This window comes from Fistularia commersonii, chromosome 1 (genome assembly GCF_037954325.1).
Source record: "Fistularia commersonii isolate RoL2024-O1a breed Wild chromosome 1, RoL_Fcom_v1.0, whole genome shotgun sequence".
Classification (NCBI taxonomy): domain Eukaryota; kingdom Metazoa; phylum Chordata; class Actinopteri; order Syngnathiformes; family Fistulariidae; genus Fistularia; species Fistularia commersonii.
The window spans coordinates 10,662,328-10,686,676 of record NC_141284.1 but is presented as its reverse complement, the minus strand read 5'-3'; the positions used below and the strand labels follow the sequence as shown (position 1 = coordinate 10,686,676).

The window sequence follows — 24,349 nt, the reverse complement described above, 5'->3', positions numbered from 1 at the left end:
CACCCCCGCATTTCTTTTTTCCCTTGTGTTTTTGTGTGTGCTGTAAATGACATCACGGCTTTAAATAATCCGCTGCGCCGCGTCTTCCCACCGTCTTCATCACTGGATCCAGGAGAGAGAGGGAGAGAGGGCTACGCGACCCAACATGTCTTTGTAGTGTCTCTAACTTGAAGTTACGCTCTACCATAGAAACAATAGTGATCTTGAGGACGTTATTCTCGGTTTTAGTGACTTAGCGCCGGAGTCGTCTTCCTCGGGGAGATAAAGCAACCTGGTGGTTTTGGTGCTGGGAGAAGAAAAAACAACGGTTGTCCGGGGTGAAGAGGACCGAGCTACGTCGGGCGTGGTAGCGAGAAAACAACTCATCTTTTACCGCAAAACTCCCCAAGAAGCAACGATGTCTCTGTCGGTACCGCAAAACGGGGTGAAGGCGGATAATGAACCCGTAATCGAGCTGTTTGTGAAGGTAGGACCATTGGTGCCCGCCGCCTCGGATAAGTTGGGATATTGTCGGCGCCACAACCCGAACCGTCCTGACAAACGCTTCATTCCCGCAGCGGTAACTGCCACGTGTTTGGCCCCTGAATGTCGCAGTCTGTCTGGCCATTGTGTATCTGCTGCTATATCTACGCCCGAAGTCATCTTTAAGAGCTTTTCTATCCTTTCTCATCCAGTGAATCCCTCCACCAGTGCTAGCTGCCTAACCCCTGCGGTGTCACAGGCAGGGCGGATGCAGTTCTCACATTTCTGGGAAGGGAAGGAGCCGCTTGTTTCCCCGATTACAAATGACCTCTAACAGTCGTTCAACCCCTGAAAAATACCCCTCTGATGTTTTAAGTTTGGGAAAATATTTTGTTAAAAGTTATTTGGACCCCCCCCCCACACACACACACACGAATACCCGGCACAAGGTCAGTGTCTTGGATATAAAATTGAGTTGAGGTCTCTTTGTCATTTCTGCTTTCAGATTGTCGGTCGGACCGATATGTTAAAGATTAAAAAATTACCACAGTGAGTTGATTAGTGATAGTGCACGACAGAGCCCGTGTGGATAGTTTCAATCCTTATTAAAAGTACCTTATTTCTTAAACAACGCCCAGTTAACCCAAATCTGCCCATGCCTCGGTTTTATCCCCCTTTCTGTTTTCTTTCCCGTTACATTGTCATGGCGGGAAAATGGGGGGTTGGGGTACCTGGAGCTGGGACACAGCGGCGAGGGGCTGGTCGGGTTAACTGACTCAACTGGGTATGTGGGTGGTTATGCAGTTGCCTATTTCTTACGTGAACCACCAAGCAGCACCGAAATACACTTGTTAAGGGAATTTTAAGTGGAGCTGTGTTACATTTTTATAGAATCCATTGTCTTGGGTCTGCGATGAACGCCATAGAACTGTGTACTTCTAATGTCTGCTTAGCTTTAAATCCACAATGTTACTTCAAAAAAAAAGTTCCGGAACGACTGAAAAAAACTAGTTGTGCTGCGCCTCTTTATTTTACCGCCCTGGCATAATCCCGTGTTGTTTCCATCTCCGGGTTGCAGGCAGTATCTATTGCTTTTACTGTGTGTTCGTGCGCTGCATTCAAACAGCTACGGGAGACGAAGGCAAACGTGCAGGTTGCCATAGGTACACCTCTGTGACCGGGGGACTCTGAGAACAGCTGACAACACACTGCGTGCGTGTGTCGTTTACACACCGTAATGTGAGATCTGTCAAGGCCCTGTCACCTATCAAAGGTCGTACATTGAAAATGAGGCGTCTCTGTGTCAGGAAATAATCGAGCGAGTTGAAGAAACACCGAAAAAACTGAAACGTTGACGATCATGTAAACGTGAACGCCGGACAACTGTTGTTTATTGCAACAGTTGCCCAGGACAATGTGGGATCACTTGTGATCTCTGGTTCAAGGGTGTGGAGCTGCAATTTCTCTTTGTGTTTATTGCTCTTACCGACTAAAAAGGACGATAGCGACTCTGGAATACCGAGGATCGACCCATTGCCTTATTGCCTTATAAGATTACCTCTTGTTTTGTCCTCTCAATTATGTGTCCCCCAGCATCATCTTTGTCTGTCGATAATTCCTTTTTTTCCTCACATCATAAGGCATGATATAAATGGGAGCGAGTGCGATTTTTTTTAACGGTTGTCGTAAAATGTCGCAAAAAATTCCAACCACACAGTACCGTCAAGAATGAATGATTGTAACATTTTTTTTCATTTATTATTTTTATTTTATTTTTTTTTTAGCTTTTATTGAACTTAAGCTAATTAAATCGTACATCAGTGACATTTAACAGGCATGAGGAAACATAAAGACACTTATTTTGTATGCAATCCATTAACTGTAAGAGTAAACAAGAGTAAAGGCCTGAGAAAAACAATGTATAATTAGAGGGAAAAAGTGGCAAGGGGAATATCATTCATAAAACATTATATTTTTTGAATTCTTCCATACGTTTTTAAGATTTTTTTTTATTGTATTCAAAATCGTTTGTGAAGAAGGTAAAGTTGGGGGGAAAATTTTGGATTCTGTTTTTTGTGTATAAAGAACTTGGCCAAACCCAAAATAACATTGACACATAGTTAATCTCTTTGTTTTTGTTTCAAGAATTTTGATATGGGAGGGTTAAAGCTGTGCTTACCACAAAATTATCCGTAGTCTGAAAGATGACCATTGTCATCCATCAAGTCAATTATTGACTATATACCTTTCTCAAACCAGTCCCTGTAAAATAGAGATTTGTTTCAATGCAGCACATATAATATTATCCCATATTATTTTACAGTGTGGTGAGATGTTGTGTACATTTATCATTTTCCCTCCATCCATCAGGAATATTGTTGATATCAAAATCAGAAATAAGCAGAAGACTAAGACCACCGACTTTGTCAAGTATGAATGACTATCATTTTCCCCCTCAACGCTGTTTGTTTGAAGATGTCAAGTGCGTCAAAACCACCCCTTTAACAAGCTACACCAGCAACAACAGTCGGGAGTGAGTGGAGGGGGCCAAAATAAGCAGTGAATTGTGTTAGTTGTTCTACATCTCATGAAATTCTTCATCTTTTTCTTTTTTAAATAAATAGTGATGACTCTGGTCTTTTATAGTTATTCGGCAAGCCTTGAGATCTATAGCTATCAGTTGCAACATGTGACAAACATTTTTGGCCTTGTTCTGTACTGTTTCATAGAAACATAATGACCATGCGTTTTTAGCAGTTTCAGTGCTCCAGTCATAACTTTTTTTTTTTTTTTTAACCAGTCAACCATTAATTTAACCTTTTGGTAGATGGCAAGCAGCACCAACTTAACCTGCCTAATTTTAAGGTACAAATTTTATCTTTAAATAAGTGATGTGTCTCGCCCTTGGGTGCATTTGAGGCAAGTGAGTGCTGCTGTCTTTATAGGAAAATCAATAGAGCCATTTATTTCTCGCAAGCATTATGCAATGCTTCTGTCAGCATCCATAGCTTAGGGACAAAGATTAATGGCTTGTTACTTTTACAGACTGCAGTCTCCCTGCTCCTTATTTTTTACTTGAATGGCCCTTTGAACACCAAACAAAATCCAACCATCTGTTTTTTATTTGTTTTTTGGGACTGAGGGTTTGATCCAAATATGTACGAGGACCGCTCATTCATGGATAAGTTTGTTATGCATTTATTAATATGAACGTTACACAATAGGAAAAGGCAAACTCTAAGAAACAAATGGTTAAATGCTCAAGACGACCATACACAAAACTAAATATTAGGGTAATGAGGAATCATTGTAATACAGAGAAAATGCTAAAACCCTAATTTTGTGAACAATTTTTGTGAGACACCCTCTATATCATCCATCAGTAGAATTCGCCCTGGCACATGAGAGGTATAATCTCAAAAATCTTAACTTGATAGTCTACTTGTGTGTCACATGTATATGTCTCGAGAGGACCTTGCCCTAGCATACCCAACCCACCTTGTAGCACATGGATACAAAGGATAGATGACATTTGCGCTTAAAAGCATCACTGACACTTTAAGTGTTAAACATTAGCTAGACAGCCCCTGGGTACTTCTAATGCACTCATTCTGGCTTGTAAGTGATTGCATTTGATCTTTGATCATTTTCTTTTATGTTGAAGTTGGAAAGCTAATTTAGTTTAGATGTTTTTCCCAGCAATATGTTCAGGATATGTTTAACTATCCCACATTTTCTTATTGGTTTAGACACAGAATGAATATAATCAATGTGAAGTTTTACTTTTTGGTTCCAAGAACAGCAACATTATATTTGATAAGAAATTCAGTGTGAATGGAATAAAAAAGAAGTCCTAAAATACTACTAAAGGAGACTTAAAAATCCTGAAGCAGCCACCGGGGCTTTCCCAATACTGGCATCATAAAAAATATGCGTGTCACAAAAAATAGCATGAACATGCAATTGTCTTATAGCATTTTTTTAACAAGCTGCAGACCGTGTTACTGAAAACAACAAAAATAACAAGGAGTTTTAAAATTGTTAGCACAAAACAAAAGTACAGTATAACAATTATTAAGCCATTTTCATACCAAAAAATACAGACTAAAAGTACAAATCACAATCATTGGTGCTGGTTCAGATTATGGATGGCCTCTCACTAATTAAGAAGTGTCTTTCTGGAGACAATTCTGGGGAGAAATAAACCATATACGTTGGAATATGTTTTTTTCACTCCAGCAAAAGTTTGTTTTGCCTGAACATGCAGATATGTCCTGCTGTTTGGTTCATCACAATAGTTTTTTGGTTCACTCAAAGCCACTGGCTTGTTTTTTTTTTTTTATCAATTTCAATATGTTGTATTTGAGCAAACATTGCCAATGCACAGACCCTTTTCTTCAGCACTTGTTGCCACTGTTTGTGTGGCCACTGTGTAGGCTTTTTTTGCCATGCATGTTTTGCATGTGTTTGAACAGTGTTTTGGCTTTGTTTGTGACACTAGTTGTTCACAGCTGTTCAGGTATTTGTCCTGAATAACCTGAGACATGGTTCATTTAAGTTTATATCCAACAAATGCTGGCCCTAGAAAATCTGATTCTTAAAGATGTTTGGAACAAGTTATTTACCACTTTTTGCCATTGCTAGTTTCAGTATATAGCTCGTTTGACCCTTTAACAGCCGTTTATGCTATTTAAACACATTGCTAGCCTTCTGGCCCTGTGTTACTCTTGATAAACACCTTCCTTGTTCCTATAGAAACACAGGCTGGCAGTTTTATGTCGTCCCGACTGTTGCTAAATACATTGGGGTTTATAAATAGGATTCACTTATCTTTCATCAGTTTGGTTGTGTGATTATGAAGGAACCTTCTTTGAACCAAGGTTTCCAGTTTTCCACAGCAGCTGAGGTTTCTTTAGAGCTCACATGCTCCAGCACAGTAGGCCTATGTCTAACTGGAAGTCTAGAGGTTTCCACTATGTGATGTCAGCCTGAGTCAGAGCCACACCAAGGTTGTAATGCCAGGCAGGGCCCGGCAGGGTCTTACTCAGGCTCTTACTACCCATGTCTCACCATGGTTAGACTTCGAGTCCTTTTGTCACTTACCACCCAGCCCAGACGCAACCTCTCAGACAGGAGGGTTGTATAAAGTGAAGCACAGTAATATGACTCAAAGATCATGGAAACACTGAGTTGGTTGATCTCAAAGAAAAAGTTGTCCTACTGTCTTGTATCCTCTCTCAGTAATCACTTAGAAATACTCTGCTCGTTTCTACATAGTTCATAAATATTCTCTCAATTATTATGCAACAGAGGCCAAAATTGTCTCAAAATAAAAGCTGTCCAAAGCAAAAAGTGGTCAACAAGTGGTCCACAATCTAACTAGGCAGAGCAAAGACATTTGAAGGAATATTTGGTGCGCTGTCGGGGAAAAAAAGAGTTCCTGCATGAAATTTATAGTTTGACGTAGTGCCTGTATAATATGGGAGGCGACAATCCCAATTTGAGGGGGGAGGGGAATACTGCAAAGATGGCAGACGATAAGGGGAAGTTTTGCTGAGCTGCGGAAATACGCTCTTGACTCGATTACATCAAATGCCTTTACAAACATTATGGTCTTCCATAATTGTCAAATTATGTCTTTTTTTAATATTTCAACCTTGTGTGAGATGTAAAAATGCATCATTGAACAATTAGACAGGATAATTGAAATATGCTGGACAATTCAGTACTGTACCTAGAATGAAAATATCCATCCATCCATCCATCTTCTCTCGGGGGGCCAGCAGTCGGAGCAGTGAGGCCCAGACCCCCCTCAGTGAGGCCCAGACAGTGAGGCCTAGACCTCCCTCTCCCCCGCCACATGGTCCAACTCCTTTTGGGGGGGGGGCCCGAGGCATTCCCAGGCCAGCCTGGAGACATAAAATATGACAAACTAAATACATGCTGTATTAAGAGGAGTGTCAGATAGTAAGGATGGTGCGCTGTTGGGTTAATACAGTAGCTGACTGGCTACCGCACAAGTGTTTTTATGGCAACCAGGACATTTTTTTTTTAAACAGGCAGGATTCTTTTCCAGGGGACTCAGTACCTTAGTCTGTAAAATGAAGGCTTTAAAGGGGTCCCCAGTTGCCAAGATATTATTGTCCTATTTCATCAATATTCGTACCAGCCACAAAAAAAAGTATTATAAAGTCTCTGCAAATCTTAGTTTGTATAAAATTCAAAAAAACGTTTTCACATGTAGGCCGCCATTGTTGTTTCAACGCTGTCTGGGTAGTGAGGAAGCTTCATTAAATAGTAGGGGTTGCATCGCAATGCTGTCTGGGTAGTGAGGTCACAGGGTTGACATGGGCTTGGTCCCATTCATTTTACTCTGATGTGCAAAACATGTCATCTGCGCAACCCTTCCCATTTGAACCCGAGAGTCATGTGAGTGAGGAGGATAAGGCGGAGGACAGAAGTCAAAATGAGCTTAAAAACAAGCCAAGAGGCAAGAGTCTGCAAAAGTTGCCGGTGTGCCTGTGGCAACTGTGTTGCGATGCTAACAGAGAAGAGAGCATCTGTTTTAAGTAGCTCCACTTTTTTTGTTGACGGTTGTTCACTGTAGACTTACGGACTTCTGTTTTGACTGATAGGGTGACTCGTCATCTTTCTCCGTGATTGTGCTGGTGCCCGGTCATTAAATGCTTCTTTTGTAGTAGCGGGTCCTCAACCTTTATATGTCATCAACCCAGGATGCATTGGGCTGGTAAAACAATGACAAGGCCCTTATATCAAGATATGTGTTTATGAATTCCGATTATTTTTTTTAATCATTTTTTTATTTTTTAAACAACGCATTCTAGTCGCATTCTCATGAAACAACCAGTAAAACATATTTTGGCTTATTAGTCCTCCCAGGTCGGACCTTTGGTGAAGATGTTGAAAACTACAAGTTAGGGACCTGTTTGAACTGTCTGACTGAAGATTGTGACAAAACAATATAATTTTGTTTGGGGCCTGTAATTGCACATCTTAACTACTATTTGGTAGCATTCCTTTGTTTTTATAGTGTAAGTATTTGGTCAAGTTCTACAAAAGAAAAGCGTCATCATACTATGTAATGAAACTTGCAAAATGTTTTATTTACATGTTGTTGACCACATCCATAATGCATGCCACAAAAATTACATCATTTGATATCAATAGACATTGTTACTGTGCAATACTTCAAGTGGAAGTGGTAATTATTTGACAACATTTCTCTGTATTGCACTGGTCAATACCATCAATTTGTTCGTCTTGAATAGATTTTTGGAAGCAAAACTCATATGGTCGGATATTAACAAGGAATCCCTCTTCCCACAATATTCTTGGTTAGACTTGGTTGAAACTTGCTGATTTAAGGAGAAACATTCCACATTATTTCTATGAGACACTGAGGAAAGACTGATAAGCAGGTGGCTATTGCAAGGGGAGGGGAAGGCAGGTGTTATAAAGACATTCCTCCTTTAGCGCTGTGTATAAACTTTCAAAACTTTTTTTTTTATTGCACTGAGTAGTATTAAAAGATACTGTTGGGAAACACAGAGTTTATGGGTCACAAGCTTAACCTTGTTAACTACTGTAGGTCCACTAAGACCACCATAAACAGATAGACTTTTTCTTTACGGGCCAGACTTGGTACTGTTGCCTCTGTACAGTTACAGCCCTAACCCCAGCCCAACCTGCATACTTGTCCAGCAAATAGGGAGAGGCACTGCCCTTGACGTTGCCATGACTGCCTCTTCTCAAATAGATTTTCCTGCTGTGTTTTGGAGCTAGAGGAAGAACGTTGTGGAGCTTGTTGTACCATCAGTTCCTTATTCGGTCAAAGTGTGGCTTGAACTTTCAGAGCAGCCCACCCATTTGGGGGAAGGCACGGACCTCAATGTTGCTAAATTTAGATTGTGAGCAGAGAATGGGCTGGGCCATGCCCAGCCTAAACAGGGTTGATTTGTGTTTGACTGCTAGTTGAATCCTGATCTCCCATCATCTATCAAGAGAAACATCTGGTTCAGATGAAAATTATGAAAACAAGAACCGTCAGAAAGGTAGATGTTTAATGTGAGGCGTTCACAAATAGCTGAGAAAGGAAGATGAATGAAAAAAGGGGAGTGTTTGCATGGCATACCTTTTCCATTTTACTTTCTGACTCATGAAACATTTATAGGAGTAGAGCTGAGAAGAAGCTAGATACCTTTGTGGCTGTAAAAGTGCACACTGTCTCCCGTGTATACCCAGCCATACACAGGATAATTAGTAAAGGCCTTAAATCAATCTCATTTGAAGTGAGATGTGCTAATTTGGCCACTGCCCTAAAAGAGAAGTCTGAAATGACATGTCTGATTAAGATGATCTCATCATTTGTCAGAAGGAACATTTTTAACTTCCTCCCCTTGACTGACTGACTGACTGTACTGCAGCAAGGTCATGATGTCCTGACCACTGATTCTTAGACGACATCTAACTGCACTTTATTGGACCTCAGTGTGTGTTCTGGGATTAAACCAAAAACATTGGTTGAGTTACTGGGAAGTAACTGATTTCACTTGAAATCTTTCATTTATCTCTAAAGTATGACTCACTCTCAGCCAGTGTCCCTTTCCTTATGTGGGCTCCTTCTGAAATTATTTCTTGTCTCAATAATGCTTTATTGGAGTGTTTCCTCCTGCTTGGGAACTGGTGACATGCCCAGAATTCTGCTCACACAAAGTGCTTTGTTTTGTCACTGTACAGAATTCTCCACAACTCATTCACTTAAATGTAAAGTGCCCCACTTGAAAGTTTTAGCTGACCAAAAGAAAACAATGCTATGAGATGAATCTCTTCTATATTGTGTTGGATATTTGTATTCTTTAAGTTATTATCAATCCTGCATGCAATTTGACAGAGGAGATAGAGCCATTCCCAGCTGTTTTTAGGTAAGATGTTGGTACCCCCTAGATTGAATATCAGTCAATCATGTAGCCTTACATGTACACAAAAAACCTGTGGTCTATTACAATTTCCCAGGATATTTACACAGATTTTAGTTTTATTGGACACCTACGACACATGTCATTTTTTTATATCATACAAAACAATCACTTCTGAAGATCATCTTACTTGAGTTCACACAGTGAATGGTTGACCAGCCCTTCTTAAGAGTGCAGTAGTTTATATGCCTGAAACAAACTCCCACTACGAGCATCATCACTTAATTCTAAACAAAGCATGCTCTTTGACGGTAGTAACAGGACATTTCTGAAATAGCCCCCTCCTACACACACATACACACAGGCACAGAAATGCTCTCACCTCCCCCTGACTCCACAGAGGGGCCCAGAATAAGGGGAGAGAAATCGAGTGGGAGGAGGAGAAACAGCTTGTTGTTCCTTTGGTCCTCCCACTTAGAGCATCTGTTTCTGTTTGCTCTGTCTCACTTTGGTCAGCACTCCCTCCAATCCCTAATTTCCTACCCATTTCCTGTAATACCTCTGTGTGTTGCTCAGCACAAGATCCCTGCTATCAGTGTCTGACACAGAAGTGCAGTCTATTCTGCTGCAGGCTGAAGTGGGTGAGAACACTGCCATGGCTCAAAGGACTGACAGCGAGTCCATAGGGTGAAATGTCTTTCTCAGCTGCTGCGACCTTCTCTATTGCCTGGGTTTTAATGTCTGGGTTTGCTTCAAAGCAGTTCATCAAACCAATATAAAGTAAACTTTGAGGACTTGCAAAAGACTTGTCGTAGACTGTAGTTGTTGCATGTTGGTTGTGTTTCACGTTGTAGAACAGTCTAATTCTTGACATCAGGTAGGCCTGCTCTGTTGATCTATTTAAAGAAATACTGTTACCCACTTTTTTGCCACTATATATGGGTCTTGAATGGTGTTTGAGTTTTTTTCTCTCTCTTTCTCTCAGTGTCATGGTGGTACATGGGTTATCCCTTGAGCCTCACAACGTGAAGAAAGTGTAAGAAGGTCCTGATTTAATCCTTACTGGGGACCTTTCTGTGTGGAGTTTGCATGTTCTCCACGTTATGTTAATTTCATCTGAGCTATACTGTTATTCCCTCTTAGTGTGTGTGTGTGTGTGTTTGTGTGTGTGTGTATGTGTATTCCTCTCCAAGTGCTGTTCTGTAATTTTTATCATAGGTACTCTTCAACTGTCGGTGGCGGACTCTGAAACAGAATGATTTTTAAGTATTTTGTATTTTATTGCATGACAAAAGTATTACCTGTATTAACTGTACCAGTTTGAACTTCTTACCTGTATAAAAGACACCTGTCCACACAGTCAAACCTCTTCCCAATGGCTAAGACCAGAGAGCTGTGTAAGGACATCAGAGATACATGCTTTGCAAGTGGGAAAAGCTGAAAAATCAGCGGTGTGTCATATATATATATATATATATATATATATATATATATATATATATATATATATATATATATATATATATATATATATATATATATATAGATACACACACAATAATTTTCCCTGGAGAAATGATCTTCCAGATGGTTAACCTGTGCACTGGTAATCCTGTCACTGTGTGTTCCTCTGTTTGGTGATTGCTCTGATTCAAAGCAACCCTTGATCTGGGACTGAATGGTTTTCAAAGGAGACTCACCACATCGATGTCCTTCACTTTATCAAAGTCTGATAGCCTTTTTTACTGTACAACTGGTGAATTTTTCTTTTAACTCTTCACATTGTTCGGATTTCTGTCTATATAAATTTCACAGATATCACAGCTGACATTTACATTTATTCTTTAAAAAGAAATTCTAAGGACTTCAAAGATAACTGGTATATCTTGCATTGCCTCTGATATTAACTTGAATAGAAACTAAATTCTATATAGGAGACTTAAGAAAACATTCAAACCTTCTATTCATATAAGACAGAATCTCAATTACACTATGTGTAAAGCACCTCACATTTTCAAAGATATGCCAGGAGACAAATTTTCAAAAAAATCTCAAGCGAACTAGACCACGCCAGCCCTCAAGCAGGGACTTACACAATAGAACAGATTCAAGGAAATACCAAAGAATGTGGTACAATGTAAAAATAGAAAAGAAAATGTTATCTCTCTTATCACACACAAGGCAAAATCTCAATCAAGACACATGCAAATAAACTGTTGTGTCTGGTCAAAATTGTACGCATTGTAAAAGTAGTAAAAAAGGGATTCCTGTTTACTAAGATGTTATGGTCCTATTTGATAATTTTTTTTATCAATAACATAAAAACAAAAATTCAATCTTTCAACATATGTTATGATTTATTATATTGTAAAAAACTTTTCACCCATAGGCTGCCTTTGTTGTGTATGTCACAATGCTGTCAGGTTAGTGAGGTCGCTTGGTTGACCTGGGCTCAGTCCCATTTAACCCTAACGTGCAAAAAACATGTCATCTATGCAACCTTTCCCATTCAAACCCAAGAGACGGCCAGCAGGGTTCCTATGCCTCTTGGAAAGTCAAATGTCCTGGAGAAGCTCAAGTTGTCCCGGAAAGTGTTTCCTCTCTCTGCTTCTCTGTCTTGTGAGTGAATGCAGGCAGGTTAAAATTTGTACACTTGCATGTCTGTTGCTGTACTGTTGTCAGTGGAAAACATTAGAAACAGTGGGTCATACTGCAGCAGCTGAAAATGTCCTGGAAAATATATTTTTTCGTATTAAAAAAGGTGGACATCTGATCAGTGTTTAGTCCAGGGGTCGGCAACCCACGGCTCTTTCATCTTTACACTGCGGCTCCGAGTGGCTTGGGAAAATGAATTATAAATATTTAATTGAAGTGTATTTCATTTGTGTTAATTCCTTTTTTTAACTTTTAGTTCTGAGTTGGAAGATTATTGTGATCTTGAAATATTAAATAAAATTATATCTATTATTTTTCGGCGCACAAAATAACGTCACACTCGCGGAAGCTGGTATACCCGCCAGCCGGTAAAGTCCCGATTTGCAGATGCTGTGCGCAGAAGTTCAGGAGCAGAAGTCCCATAAACCAGGTAAAATAAATATTTATGAAGATATTTTGCAAATACTTATTTTTTATTGTTTACTGACGCAGTGATTTTTCTTCCCGATCTATTTTTAAAATTCAGGTCAAGGCGCCTCTACAGGCTCTGAAAGCCCAAAGCTCAAAAAGGGGTTCATTACATAAATAAAATTTAATTTTCTCCGCAATACTTTGTGAATTTCAGAAGCAACACACTACACACTTGTTTATACAAAGTGTAAAGGTGATAAAAAGCATAATATACAGTGGTGCCTTTATTTTAGATGTCAAAAAGTAATTGCGGCTCCCAGAGTTTTCTTTTCCGAGGAAACAGGGTCCAAATGGCTCTTTGGGAGTTACGGGTTGCCGACCCCTGGTATAGTCCATGTCGGTGGTGTGGGGCTGTCTGATTTTGCATTCTCTGCTATGGACCTTTGAATGGTGAATATTCATCTAAAATGCTAGAGATTCACCAGTGTTCCTCTGCAGTCTTGTTCTGCCTCTTAGGCACTCACATGCTCTCTTTGATGCATGCATATTAGTCAAGGGGAGATCAGTCAAAGTTCCTGGGATCCTATACATAATATAATGTTATACATTACATGTAAGAATATATATTTGTGGCTTGTGGCTTTCATTAGATTATTTTAAGACTTTTTTTTCCAAATATCTGGTAAACTTCAAAGGTCCATCTATGGTACAGACCAGAAACTTCACATGTTCCACAATTGTTTTTTTTCTCATCGAAAACATGTTGTTGTTCCTGTTCAAATTTTCTGTTTAATCAGTTATTTTGATCAGTAACAATAATTTCCAAATAAAATTGCATAGGTGTTAAGGATTCTTTATGGGATGTCCTGCCCTTGGCAGTGTAATTGTGGTTGCCACCAAAATGTGTGTGTGTGTGGGTGAGTGAGTGTGTGTGTGTGTGTGTGTGTGTGTGTTGCAACTGAAGCTAAAGCTTAATCAAAATATTCACTTTTTCAAGGAACCTGAATAAAAGTGCAACACAGAAAAAAGGTTCTATTAAGTGACTTGAGGGCCACCTTAATTGTTAAGAAATTTCACATTATCCCTGTGTCGTGTTTCATTGTCTCTTGGTCATTTTTTGGTCTTAAGTCTGAAAAGGGTCTCAAATGGAGTCTTACCTACAATAATGTAATGATGTATGATATTTGACATTACCTAGAAGAATTCAAAGAACTAATGCAGGAATGCGGACTGCAGTGAATGAGTGTGAAAAAGAGAATATTCAGCTAAATCAGTGGAGCTCTCCTACAATAACTATCTCAAAGAAAGGGTGCACTCCAGAACATTGCTGTTTGAATGACCTCCATGCTTGTGCATAGCTCGGTCGAAAGTTGGATAGCAATTGATCCAAAACAAGCTACTTAGTGCCTATAACTGTCACAGATGTATGATTCTTGATCATATGAGTCATTATTTTCCTTAAATACTCAAGACATTATGGACTCACCCTTTAAATTCTGATCCCATTCTTATTGTGCCCTCAGACTGAGAGTTCCAACCAGAGTCTTCCCTTAGTGCATGCCTGTCGTTAGCAAAAACAAGGTGAAGGAGGGGAGAGAAGAGTGAGCATGTGGACAAAGAGGTAGTTGTGCAGAAGGTGGGAGATATCACTGAATGCTTGCAGCACCCCGCATTTGGTGACGCTATTGTCTCTTCAGCTTTTTACACACAGCGTTCTTGTCTTTGGCCAGCCTCTCAATGGTGAACATTTGTTAAATTTTGAAGGCACAAGCTGCTTCCACTGATGTCATTCTCCCAATTACTTCTCGGCTTTGTGCTTTTGTGCAGCACAGCAGAGGAATAAACAAAAAGCTAACCAGGCTTTATCACTTCAAGTTTCCTCTCGCTTTCAGGAAACAGCTACAGTTTAGTTAAGGATAAATGTGTGGAAATACTTTAAAGGAGCTCTTCCTTTATTCCTTTACATTCTGTCTCTCCTTTCTTGTGCTTGAGCTTTGTTTTGTTGACGGCAGTTCAAAATCCGGGAACATATAGTTAAGCAGCAAAAGGGAGGGCTCTATAATCATGGGGACCTTTTTAAAAATAAATTGTATGATTGAATGTATAATTGAGCTGCTATCAGTGGTATTTGTTCATGTTATTAAATAGATACTTGAAATTAATTCACTCTCTTGTGCTACTTTCCAGAGTTAAATATGTTGTTTGTTTAAAGAGTTTGGTTATTTGGTTGAAAAGGTGCATATTTATCAAAACAGCCATTTTGCTTGACTAGTTATCTCAACATATTTTATAGCAATATAAGATGTAACACCAGTTTCTGTCATTAAAGACATTGACAGGTAGTAGTATTAACAAATTAATGAAAATAAGCATTATTTTTCCCTTTTGTTTAATTTGCTTTAAAAGCAAAGACGTTTCTTATGCTATCTGTCTCTTTCTGTTGAAGGCTGGAAGTGATGGTGAGAGCATCGGAAACTGCCCCTTCTCCCAGAGGCTCTTCATGATCCTATGGCTTAAAGGCGTTGTCTTCAATGTCACCACTGTAGACCTCAAGAGGTGAGTCCTCTCTTGTGATCAAAAGCCTTCCCTTTTACTCCACTGAAAGCCTCTTGTAGTTTGTTTTGGATTTTCCCACAAAAATGATAGCCATTCCTATCACCTTAATTCAGCTCCACCATTAACACTTGGTCCTTTTCAAGAGCTTATTTGATTTTATTATTTGTGTGTGTGTGTGTTATGATAATGTTAAGAATATAAAATGTTTTTCTTTATCATTTTTAACTTGAACTAACCTGCTCAAAAAGATACAAGGGTAATAGAAATTGAAAGAGAAAGCAAATATAATTTTTAGATTAAAAGGAATATCTTTCTGGTTTCTGGTGGTTGGAATTGTTCTGAGAAGGGAAAAATGTGTTACTTTTTCAAGTGCTGTTATTTTAATCCCACAATTACAATTTGGATACAATGTTTAACATAATGTATAGCGATAACAACCTTAATATCTGAAAAGCCAATGGAAGATTTTTGATTTATGTTTTGTTTTTTACTCATTCATTTTCATTTTGTCCTATATCCAATACATTCACAACACTAATCACTAGAATTGTGAATAATGAGATCATATGATCCTGTGCTTAGCATTTTCTGCCATTATTATTTTTCACGAATCAAAATATCATGACTGTGATTGCCTGCATTGTATGTAAATTGGTCATTTATTTACAACTAATATGCAGGTTACATTACTAGTCTTAGCCTTGAATTGCAGTCTCACTAAGTCCATAAATGGTTGCACATGATCAAAATTGGGGGAAAAGCTCTGTTTTGTGCCACCTAATTGTATTGCCTTCTTTGATTTGCATTGACAAAGATAGGATATCCTCATTCTGATGAGAGAATGATTAGATTCTCAGCTTTGCATTTGGGGAAAAAAGTTTATTCAAGAACAAATTTCATGTAAATGTTTATAAAAGCAATTTAAAGAGAAGTAATTTGAAGTCTAAAAATGTCTTTAGGACACACTGGAAAAGATGCAGGAGGAAAATATCTTGAACAACAAAGCCATTCATATAGCAGTGTGAGGGGATCTGGATGGAGTACATTTTTATATGAGCTCCTTTGACCTGCTCAATAATAACTCTTTCTTATTCTTAATTCTTCTCTCTCTGTGTGGAACAGTGGGGATGGTTCTGGGATGTGAGTAAATCTCACTCCTCTATTTGCCAATAGAAATTACATTCCAGTCAGTGTATGGTTTTAGCCCTGTTGATAATCAGGTCAAACTCTTCCCTAGAACTGAGGAAATGTGGATGGCCGGCTCTGTAGGCAAATGCGAGGCTATTTTAAGGTCTGGTCACTGACTCAGAAAGTCGAAATTCCCCTAATCTCTACAAAAGCATTTTTCAGCCATCACTCAGCCTCTTCCACTTCTCAAGCACAGTGCCTCTGGGATCAAAGAAACTTGGACGTGTCTGACAAAGTCGTCTTAAAAAACAGGAGGAAGAAAGAAGCAAAGATATTTGATAAGTAGTTTGCATAGAGTTGCTTTACTTCCATGACTTTTCCCCCTCTTATGGTGTTGCAGGGAAAGTTGAGGCTGTCTAACCCAAGACAGACCTCAAGTAAAATGAGGTCTATCCAGTGAAGCTGTTGTTTTGTAAATTATTAAATTCTTACCTGTAATTATTAGGTCTAACAGCAGGGGGCAGCAAGGTCTTCCTTGCTGGATTGGGGCAAAAACAAGATGGTTTGCTCTCTCCAATCACCATTGCCTTAATATTTAAGGATTTGACAGTGTGTGTTGCTTAGTATTATCTTGAGGTTAGAAATGGTCAGGGATACCTTACAAGCCTTTTCTAAATCCTCTAGTGCTGGGCAAACAGGTTTTTACAATGGTCAAATGAATGGGATTGAGGCAAAAGTAGCTATTGGGATTGGAGGTAACTTGACGCTGACCAGATGAACTTGGGAATTTTTTTAATCAGGCATATAAGTTTCCAAAATAATTATAAGTAGTGGTTTATTTTAATGCTTTGTTTCCAGTTAACAACATATTGGATTGTTGCTTTCAAAGTGGTATTATCTCTTATAACCTGCTGCAAGCATCCTGCAAGAACCTAGCTTGCAGGATGGCCATCAAAGGCTATCAAACAAACACAAAATAAATGGGACTTTCCTTACATTCTCTGGGTGGATGGTATCAGAAACTTGTGCTTCCTTTTCTGCTGCTTGGACAGAAATGAATTCTCTCAGTGCCTAAGAAATGACTTTGTACTTCTCCTTCCTGTCACCAGCATCTGTTGTGGGGATGGGATGTAAAGCCTTACATTGCAGATGTTCTACACAACACGTGTCAATATGTCACAGTTCATGAGATAAATGTATAGTTCTCCTTCAGGTTTTTGATATTGACTGTCATTACTCTAAATTCTTCCCTCAATCATTAACAATTAAACACACATACTGCTGTGGCAAAACCTAAGGGACAAAGTCATAACAGAAGAGAAATAAAGCAAATGCATCTACAGAAATCATGTAACCACCAGGAGGCGTGCATGTAAGCCATCTGAAAGGTTACGTTGTAATCTCAGATGACAAGATGTCAGACCTAAAAAGGTTAAATTCCATGTTCTGCCAGAAGTTTCCTTGAAAATATCAGGATCAGTAGGGGTGCCCCTGCTCCTGAAATCTGCTAGTTGTATAACTAAATTTGCTTTTTTTCTAGAAGCTCACAGGCTTTTCCGTGAACTCTTTGGCATCATCTTCATTGTAAATATTTTCATTCATAGAATTCCCCACATCATATTATTTATATTACAACTCTGCAGAGTGAAGTTGTGTATAGGCATGTGACTTACTTATTTAACCTGTCTATGTGGCATCTGTAGTCCTAAGTAAACATACAACAGCTGTGCTGCACAACGGTTATGTGTTTGACACATTCATTGTCCTTTCATAGTTGTATAAAGATACAAAAATGCTGCCACTGTGCAGGAGGATGTGACTGTCACATGTCTACTGCACCAAGTCTTAATCTTCCTTGAGTTTAACATCCCTTGTTGGCTCTAGTCTAAAGCCTGTAATGCCCAAGGAAGTCTCTCACCCCCTCCTCTGTGATATCATCGGGTGAGGGTGCCACTTCCCCTTTGCGTGCCAAAGGGTGGAAGTCATTTCCCCCTTTTTAATGCCTATGTGACCTGTCCCGAACTAAGCCATTGCTGTGTTTAATTGTTAAAGTAAGGACCCAAAGTGTCAGTAGATGGATGGATATTTTGGGTGCTTGTATTATATCACAGGGGATTCCCAGCATCTGGTATCGAGTAGTTGTTGAGAAATCGTTGTATGATTTTTACCTGGAAGGGATTTTTGTCGCTGGCTTCCAGGGATTGCCAAAAGTGAGATGTGTCCTCACTTATTCAACACATGATTCCTTCTGTTTTTATATGTGTATCACATGCCAGCCCAATACAGAATCTTTCTACAGCTCGAGTCATAGAAAGATAGGCAAACACACACAGTTAACCCGAGCAAATTAAGTTATATGATTTTGAAGTACAACAGACTGCGACCATGCAGCACCCTTAATTTAATCATAAAAAATTATTAATATACATACATTAGTTGATTTGCTTGCACACAAATACTTTATATGAATTATTCATCATTTTTCGTCTTTCTAGTGATATATTATTACCATAAAACCTAATAGCAGTAATGCAAGTAATTAACCTGCACACTCAATTCCGTTTTGACCAATCACTCTGCACTGCCATGCCTCACAGGAAGCCAGCAGACCTCCAAAACCTTGCCCCAGGCACACACCCACCCTTCATCACCTTCAATGGGGAGGTCAAAACTGATGTCAACAAGATTGAGGAATTCCTTGAGGATGTCCTCTGCCCACCCAAGTGAGTGCCCTCTATGACCAAAGCCAAAAATCCATAAAAACTGCTGTCAAACACAACGTTTCATTTTTTTGGTTGTTTCCACCTAGCGTACTAATTTTTGATATTTGTTTCCTTTGCAGGTACATCAAACTTGGTGCAAGACACCCTGAGTCAAACACAGCCGGCATGGATATTTTTGCCAAATTTTCAGCATATATTAAGAACTCAAAACCAGATGCTAATGAAGGTAAGTCATGTGCCCTTGAAACACATTTTGACCTTGGAAAGTGTAAACATGGAGTGACTCTGAAAACAACTTAACTAAAGCAGAATTTTTATTCTGTTGCTTTTCAGTTTCACAGTGATGCTCTTGTTTGAATGCCAGAGAAAAATAACTTCTTGTTCTAAAAGAAAAACAACCAATCAGCTGATTGGAAGTGCAACCTCAATGTTTTCAGTCATTTTTTTTAAAGTGTGGCAACCACAGTGTTCCTGCTTCTTTCCTCACAGTGACGTTTAAGATCTCAAATTGTTATCAAGATGAGTATGTCTACATGTACTCAGCTAGTTAAGATGCCCAGAAACCCTCCCATTGTCTGAGAGAGTTCTCTGGTTGCTTGGCAACATTGCTCACATGTCCCGATTGTTGACACAAGGCTGAACTCAAAGGCACAGAGCTTTTATTATGCTGCCTACCTTCATCCTCATGAGCTTTGTCTCACCTGTTGGGACATGAAGCAGCTGTCCTGGGAATGAACCAGTACTTCTGATTGGGTTTTTTCAGTTTACAATGTGACTACGGCATGCAATCTAAGATAAATATTTTATCATAAATGTAGTGACAAAAAGGACTGAAATAGTATGAACTGGTACAGTCCGTTGTGTATCCCTGATGAAAAATGGTGATATTCACAAAATATCTGATTTTAATTTTTTAGTTTTCTGTTATCCCCTGTGAAAATATTGAACTACTGATATCAAAGCCAAGGCTGTGTAAACAGCTGAGGCTGATATCAGGTGCAGTGATAAGTGCTACAGAAGTTCTACAAAATTACAGAGTGCCGCACGGAGGAACATTCATGCCATTTTTTCTTACAATGGTCCTGTTTCTTACTACATATTGTCTCATACTGTCGAATAGTTGATGGAAATATAGGTCAGGGCTTAGGATAAAATGAAGCCCCTTTACATTAAAATGAAAATGATTTCATTTAAATGTTCCCCCCCAGAATCTATCCTGATTTGCAAAAAGTAGCATGAATATATTGCAACGAACCATGTGTACATCGCCGCATATACTTACAGAGCACAAAGCCTACTGGCCTTTGGAAGCTTCACCCCTGATGCAATACTGCCCTCATGCGGTTACAGGCCAGATAGCTCATCCATCCATCTTCCTTCCCTGCTTATCTGGGGTTGGGTCACGGGGGCAGCAGCCAGAGCAGTGAGGCCCTGTCTCCCCTGTCACATGGCCCAGCTCCTCTGGGGGGGGGGGCTGAAGGCATTCCCAGGCCAGCCTGGAAACATTGTCTCTCGAGTGTGTCCTGGTTCTTCCCTGTGGTCTCCTCCTGGGTGGACATTCCTGGAATACCTCCCCTGGGAGCCGTCCAGGAGGCATCCTGACGAGATGCCCAAGCCTCTTCATTTGACTCCTCTCTATGCGGAGGAGCAGCGGCTCACCCACCCAGAACTTCTCACCCTGTCTCCAAGGGAGAATCCGTCCACCCTGTGGAGGAAACCATTTCGGCTGCTTGTATCCGCGATCTCGTTCTTTCTGTCGTTACCTACTGCTTCTATCGATAGGAGAGGGTGGGAACGTAGATTGACCAGAAATTGAGAGCTCCGTCTTTTGGCTCAGCTCCCTCCTTACCAAGACAGACCGGTACAGAGTCGCTGCAGACGCCTCACTGATCTGCCCATTGATCTCCTGCTCCATCCTTCCCTCACTTGTGAACAAGACCCCAAGATACCTTAACTCCTTAATTTGGGGCAGGACCTCTTCCCTGACCCGGAGTGGGCATTTGAAGATGCTGATCCGCATCCCAACCGCTTCATACTTGACTGCAAACCATTCCAGTGAGAGCGGGAGATCATGGCCTGATGAAGCCAACATCCACATCATCTGCAAAAAGTAGAGAACCCCTTCTTACAGGGGACTCTGCTAGACGTTCCCAGCAGACCCTCATATTGTGCTTGGGTCTGCCGGATCTGACTGGCATCCTCCCCCAACCATCGGTGCCATCTCACCACCACGTGGTGATCGTTGACGGCTCTGCTGCTCTCTTCACCCATGTGTCCAGGACATGCAGCCGAAAGTCCAACGATAGAACCACAAGGTCGGTCAATAAACTGTGGCCTACAGTGTGTTGGCACCAAGTGCACAAATGGACATTTTTATGCCTGAACATGGTGTTTGTTATGGACAATCTTCTGAGCCACACATTGTCTGGTCCCTACCTTGGGACCTGTTTGCCTTTGGTGACCTTTCAAGGGGCATAAAGCCCCCAACAACATAGCTCCCAGGATCACTGGGATGCGCGAACCCCTCCACCATGGTAAGGTGTCAGCTCACGGAGGGGACCCAGATAGCTGTTTCAGGAAAAACATCAACTGCTCACATGGCACACGGATAAGTAAATGTTAAGTTCCCCTGTGGATCTTTGCAGCTCTGGAGCGTGGGCTACTGAAAACACTGCAGAAGTTGGATGAATATCTTCGCTTCCCTCTGCCTGACGAGATAGATCACAACTCCATGGAGGATGAAAAAGTGTCCAACCGCAAGTTCCTGGATGGAAATGAAATGACCCTTGCTGACTGTAACCTGCTGCCCAAACTGCATATAGTCAAGGTAACTATAGAAAACTGTAAAAGAATAAACTGATTCAATTACACATTGGTAAAAAGTGTATCAAGCTCTTTGTTCTTTTTTTTGTTTTTCCTTTTTTCAAAATCGATGATCATTTCATATGGTTACCCAAAGCTGTACATAAAGATGGTTGGAATCAAACAGCAATGGTCTGTATGCAGCAACACTGTTACATGTATTCAACATGCTGTTTCCAGTTAACTGTTTTTTTTGTTGGTGCAGTTGTTTTTTTGTTGATTCTGATTTTTCTTTAAGTTTAAATGTTAGCATAAAGCATCCACTTCTTAAAAAATCTTCTAGAGTTCTGGATTAAGAGTGTGTGTGTGTGTGTGTGTGTGTGTGTGTGTGTGTGTGTGTGTGTGTGTGTGTGTGTGTGTGTGTGTGTGTGTGTGTGTGTGGTGTGTCTCAAAATTCAATTACTTAAAGTTAATATGGCTTTTGATCACTTTCCAAATGAAGTATTAAATAATTGAATTAAACTCAAACTTTAGTTACAAGCTTAATTGACATGCAGCTTCTGAGTTATGATGTTGATTTCAGGTGGTGGCAAAGAAGTACAGAGGTTTTGACATCCCCAAAGAGATGACAGCCATCTGGAAGTACCTGAACACAGCCTACATGCGCGAAGAGTTCACCAACACTTGCCCCAGCGACAAGGAGATTGAAATTGCTTATGCAGATGTCGCAAAAAGGCTTGTCAAATGAGCTTTCCTGTCCTGACATCCCCCTCGCACACACACACACACACACACACACACACACACACACACACACACACACAAATGCACCGCCTTCATCACACACATACCCCTGCTTCACTGAACCAGGGCTGAAGTGCTCATCGTGAGAAAGAAAAACTCTGGACACCTTTCCTTCCCTCCTCATCTAGAGCAAACCATAACACACACAAAGCTCGCTGGCCACATCATCTCCGATTATATGAAGATCTCATTAGCTGCTTCAGCGAATGTCACCATTCTTCCATCTTTTGATGTCACTCACTCTTGGTCTTTGTTTTACTGATGAATGATGTAAGGTGTATCAGCAGAGAAGTAGCCAAATTATATGAATCTGTGCTCATCAATGTTGGGATGCCTCCCTATAAGTGACCTTCAAGCAGACAGGGAAAGGTCATCATTGTCTCTTTTCAGCCTTGCTATAAAATGAATACTGAGAACCTATTTCTCCCCTTGTTTTTTGGCTTGTTACCTGCATCCATCCTCCTATTTCCTATTTGCCTCAAACAGTCAAAATGTTGTTGCTCTGATCAGTAGATCAATGGCCTCTACTAGCTGTGGGATTGTCAACTCAGGTACATTAACCTGAGGTCCGAGAGACCTTCGTCCATATGTAGCTTACCAAAAAATTAGTTGTTGAAAACGGTTGAAAACCGTTCAAAATTAGTTTTGAACGGTTAAAAAATGGCAACACATCCAACAGCTGTCAGATAAATCAAACAAGTCATGTCTGAAACATGAGGGTTACTCACAAGTTTGAATACCATGTTGAAGAAAATTTCATTCTGACTGCGGATTCATTGTAAACCAGTGTCAGCAGGGCAAGAAACTCACACATTTTGTCCAAATCACTTGGATGGGAAAACTGAAGAGTTTGGTCTGGTGACAGGAAAGGTGATGCTAAAGATATTTATAAAGTGCTGCAATGAAATGGCTGAATTTCACTTCCTCCTCAGTATGTTGATTTTTCTCATTTGTAGTGAATGTACGTTACTATACAGTAGCTCCAAAAGTACTTTAGTATAGCATGGACAAAGCAACACTTTTTCCAGACTTTTGTTATGAGAAAAATTTGATAAAAGGAATTGTAAATATTTGTTTTTATTGCTCAAAATTCATTGTTTAAATTTTATACATTTCATCTGAATTTTGAGAAAAGGGGCAGTTTCTTATCTGCTTAGATTTTGATTTTTAAATAGACTATTTCTTCTTGGCCTTACTCTCTGTCTGTTTCTTTATCTTTCTGTGTGATGATTAGCAGGTTGGTCCTCCTTTTCTTAAATGTGTAACAGTTGTGTACATTAAAATACAAAAAAATGTTTCCAAGAGAAACCAAATTGAAATAAACTTAATTGGCACTCTTAAATGTTTTGTGTAAGCCTCACGTGTTTTGACATAGCTTGCTCTCTGCATTGTCATTTGTATCTATTTATTGGATTTTCTTATTTGATTACTGCTCAGAGATTGTAAATTATTGTTCTGTAAAGTTGAGTTACTCAACCTTCGAGATCACAGTATACAGATGGAAAACTGGCCATTTGATTACAGGCATTGAAATCAGTAACTTCTACATGCTGTTAGCTTTCCTCAATGCATTGAAAGCGTAGCCTCTTATTAAATGAACATCTCTTCTCACAGACCCATGCTGTTGTCCCAATGTGCCTCACAGCAACAACCAATGTGCCTGGACGACCTCAAACAAAGATGTCAGTTGTCTGTTTATTATATTGCTTTCACCCTGGATAGAGCCAAATTTTTGAGTGTCCAATTATGGCCTACATTAAATGTATCATCCCTGCAACCTAAGAGCAATGCCTGTTTGATTCTCCATCTAAAATCAGCAGGATAAGCGAACTATGTTGCCCCGATGCAAAGCTTTTGGTCATCTATAGAGAT

General features: G+C 39.9%; 1 protein-coding gene and 1 long non-coding RNA gene across 2 annotated transcripts; both read left to right on the top strand.

Moving 5' to 3' along the window:
* The first annotated feature begins 100 nt into the window (after window positions 1-100).
* clic4 (CLIC family member 4) lies at window positions 101-23,819 on the top strand. The gene is made up of 6 exons (XM_086147296.1): window positions 101-466; window positions 14,911-15,020; window positions 18,746-18,871; window positions 18,991-19,097; window positions 21,517-21,698; window positions 22,257-23,819. The coding sequence occupies exons 1-6, from the start codon at window positions 398-400 to the stop codon at window positions 22,419-22,421; spliced, it is 759 nt and encodes a 252-aa protein (XP_086003422.1). The 5' UTR covers window positions 101-397; the 3' UTR covers window positions 22,422-23,819.
* Window positions 10,193-14,498, top strand: LOC147237325 (uncharacterized). Its single transcript, XR_015106194.1, has 3 exons — window positions 10,193-10,275; window positions 10,384-10,434; window positions 13,988-14,498. It is a non-coding gene; the product is annotated as an uncharacterized LOC147237325 (long non-coding RNA).
* Window positions 23,820-24,349: the final 530 nt, after the last annotated feature.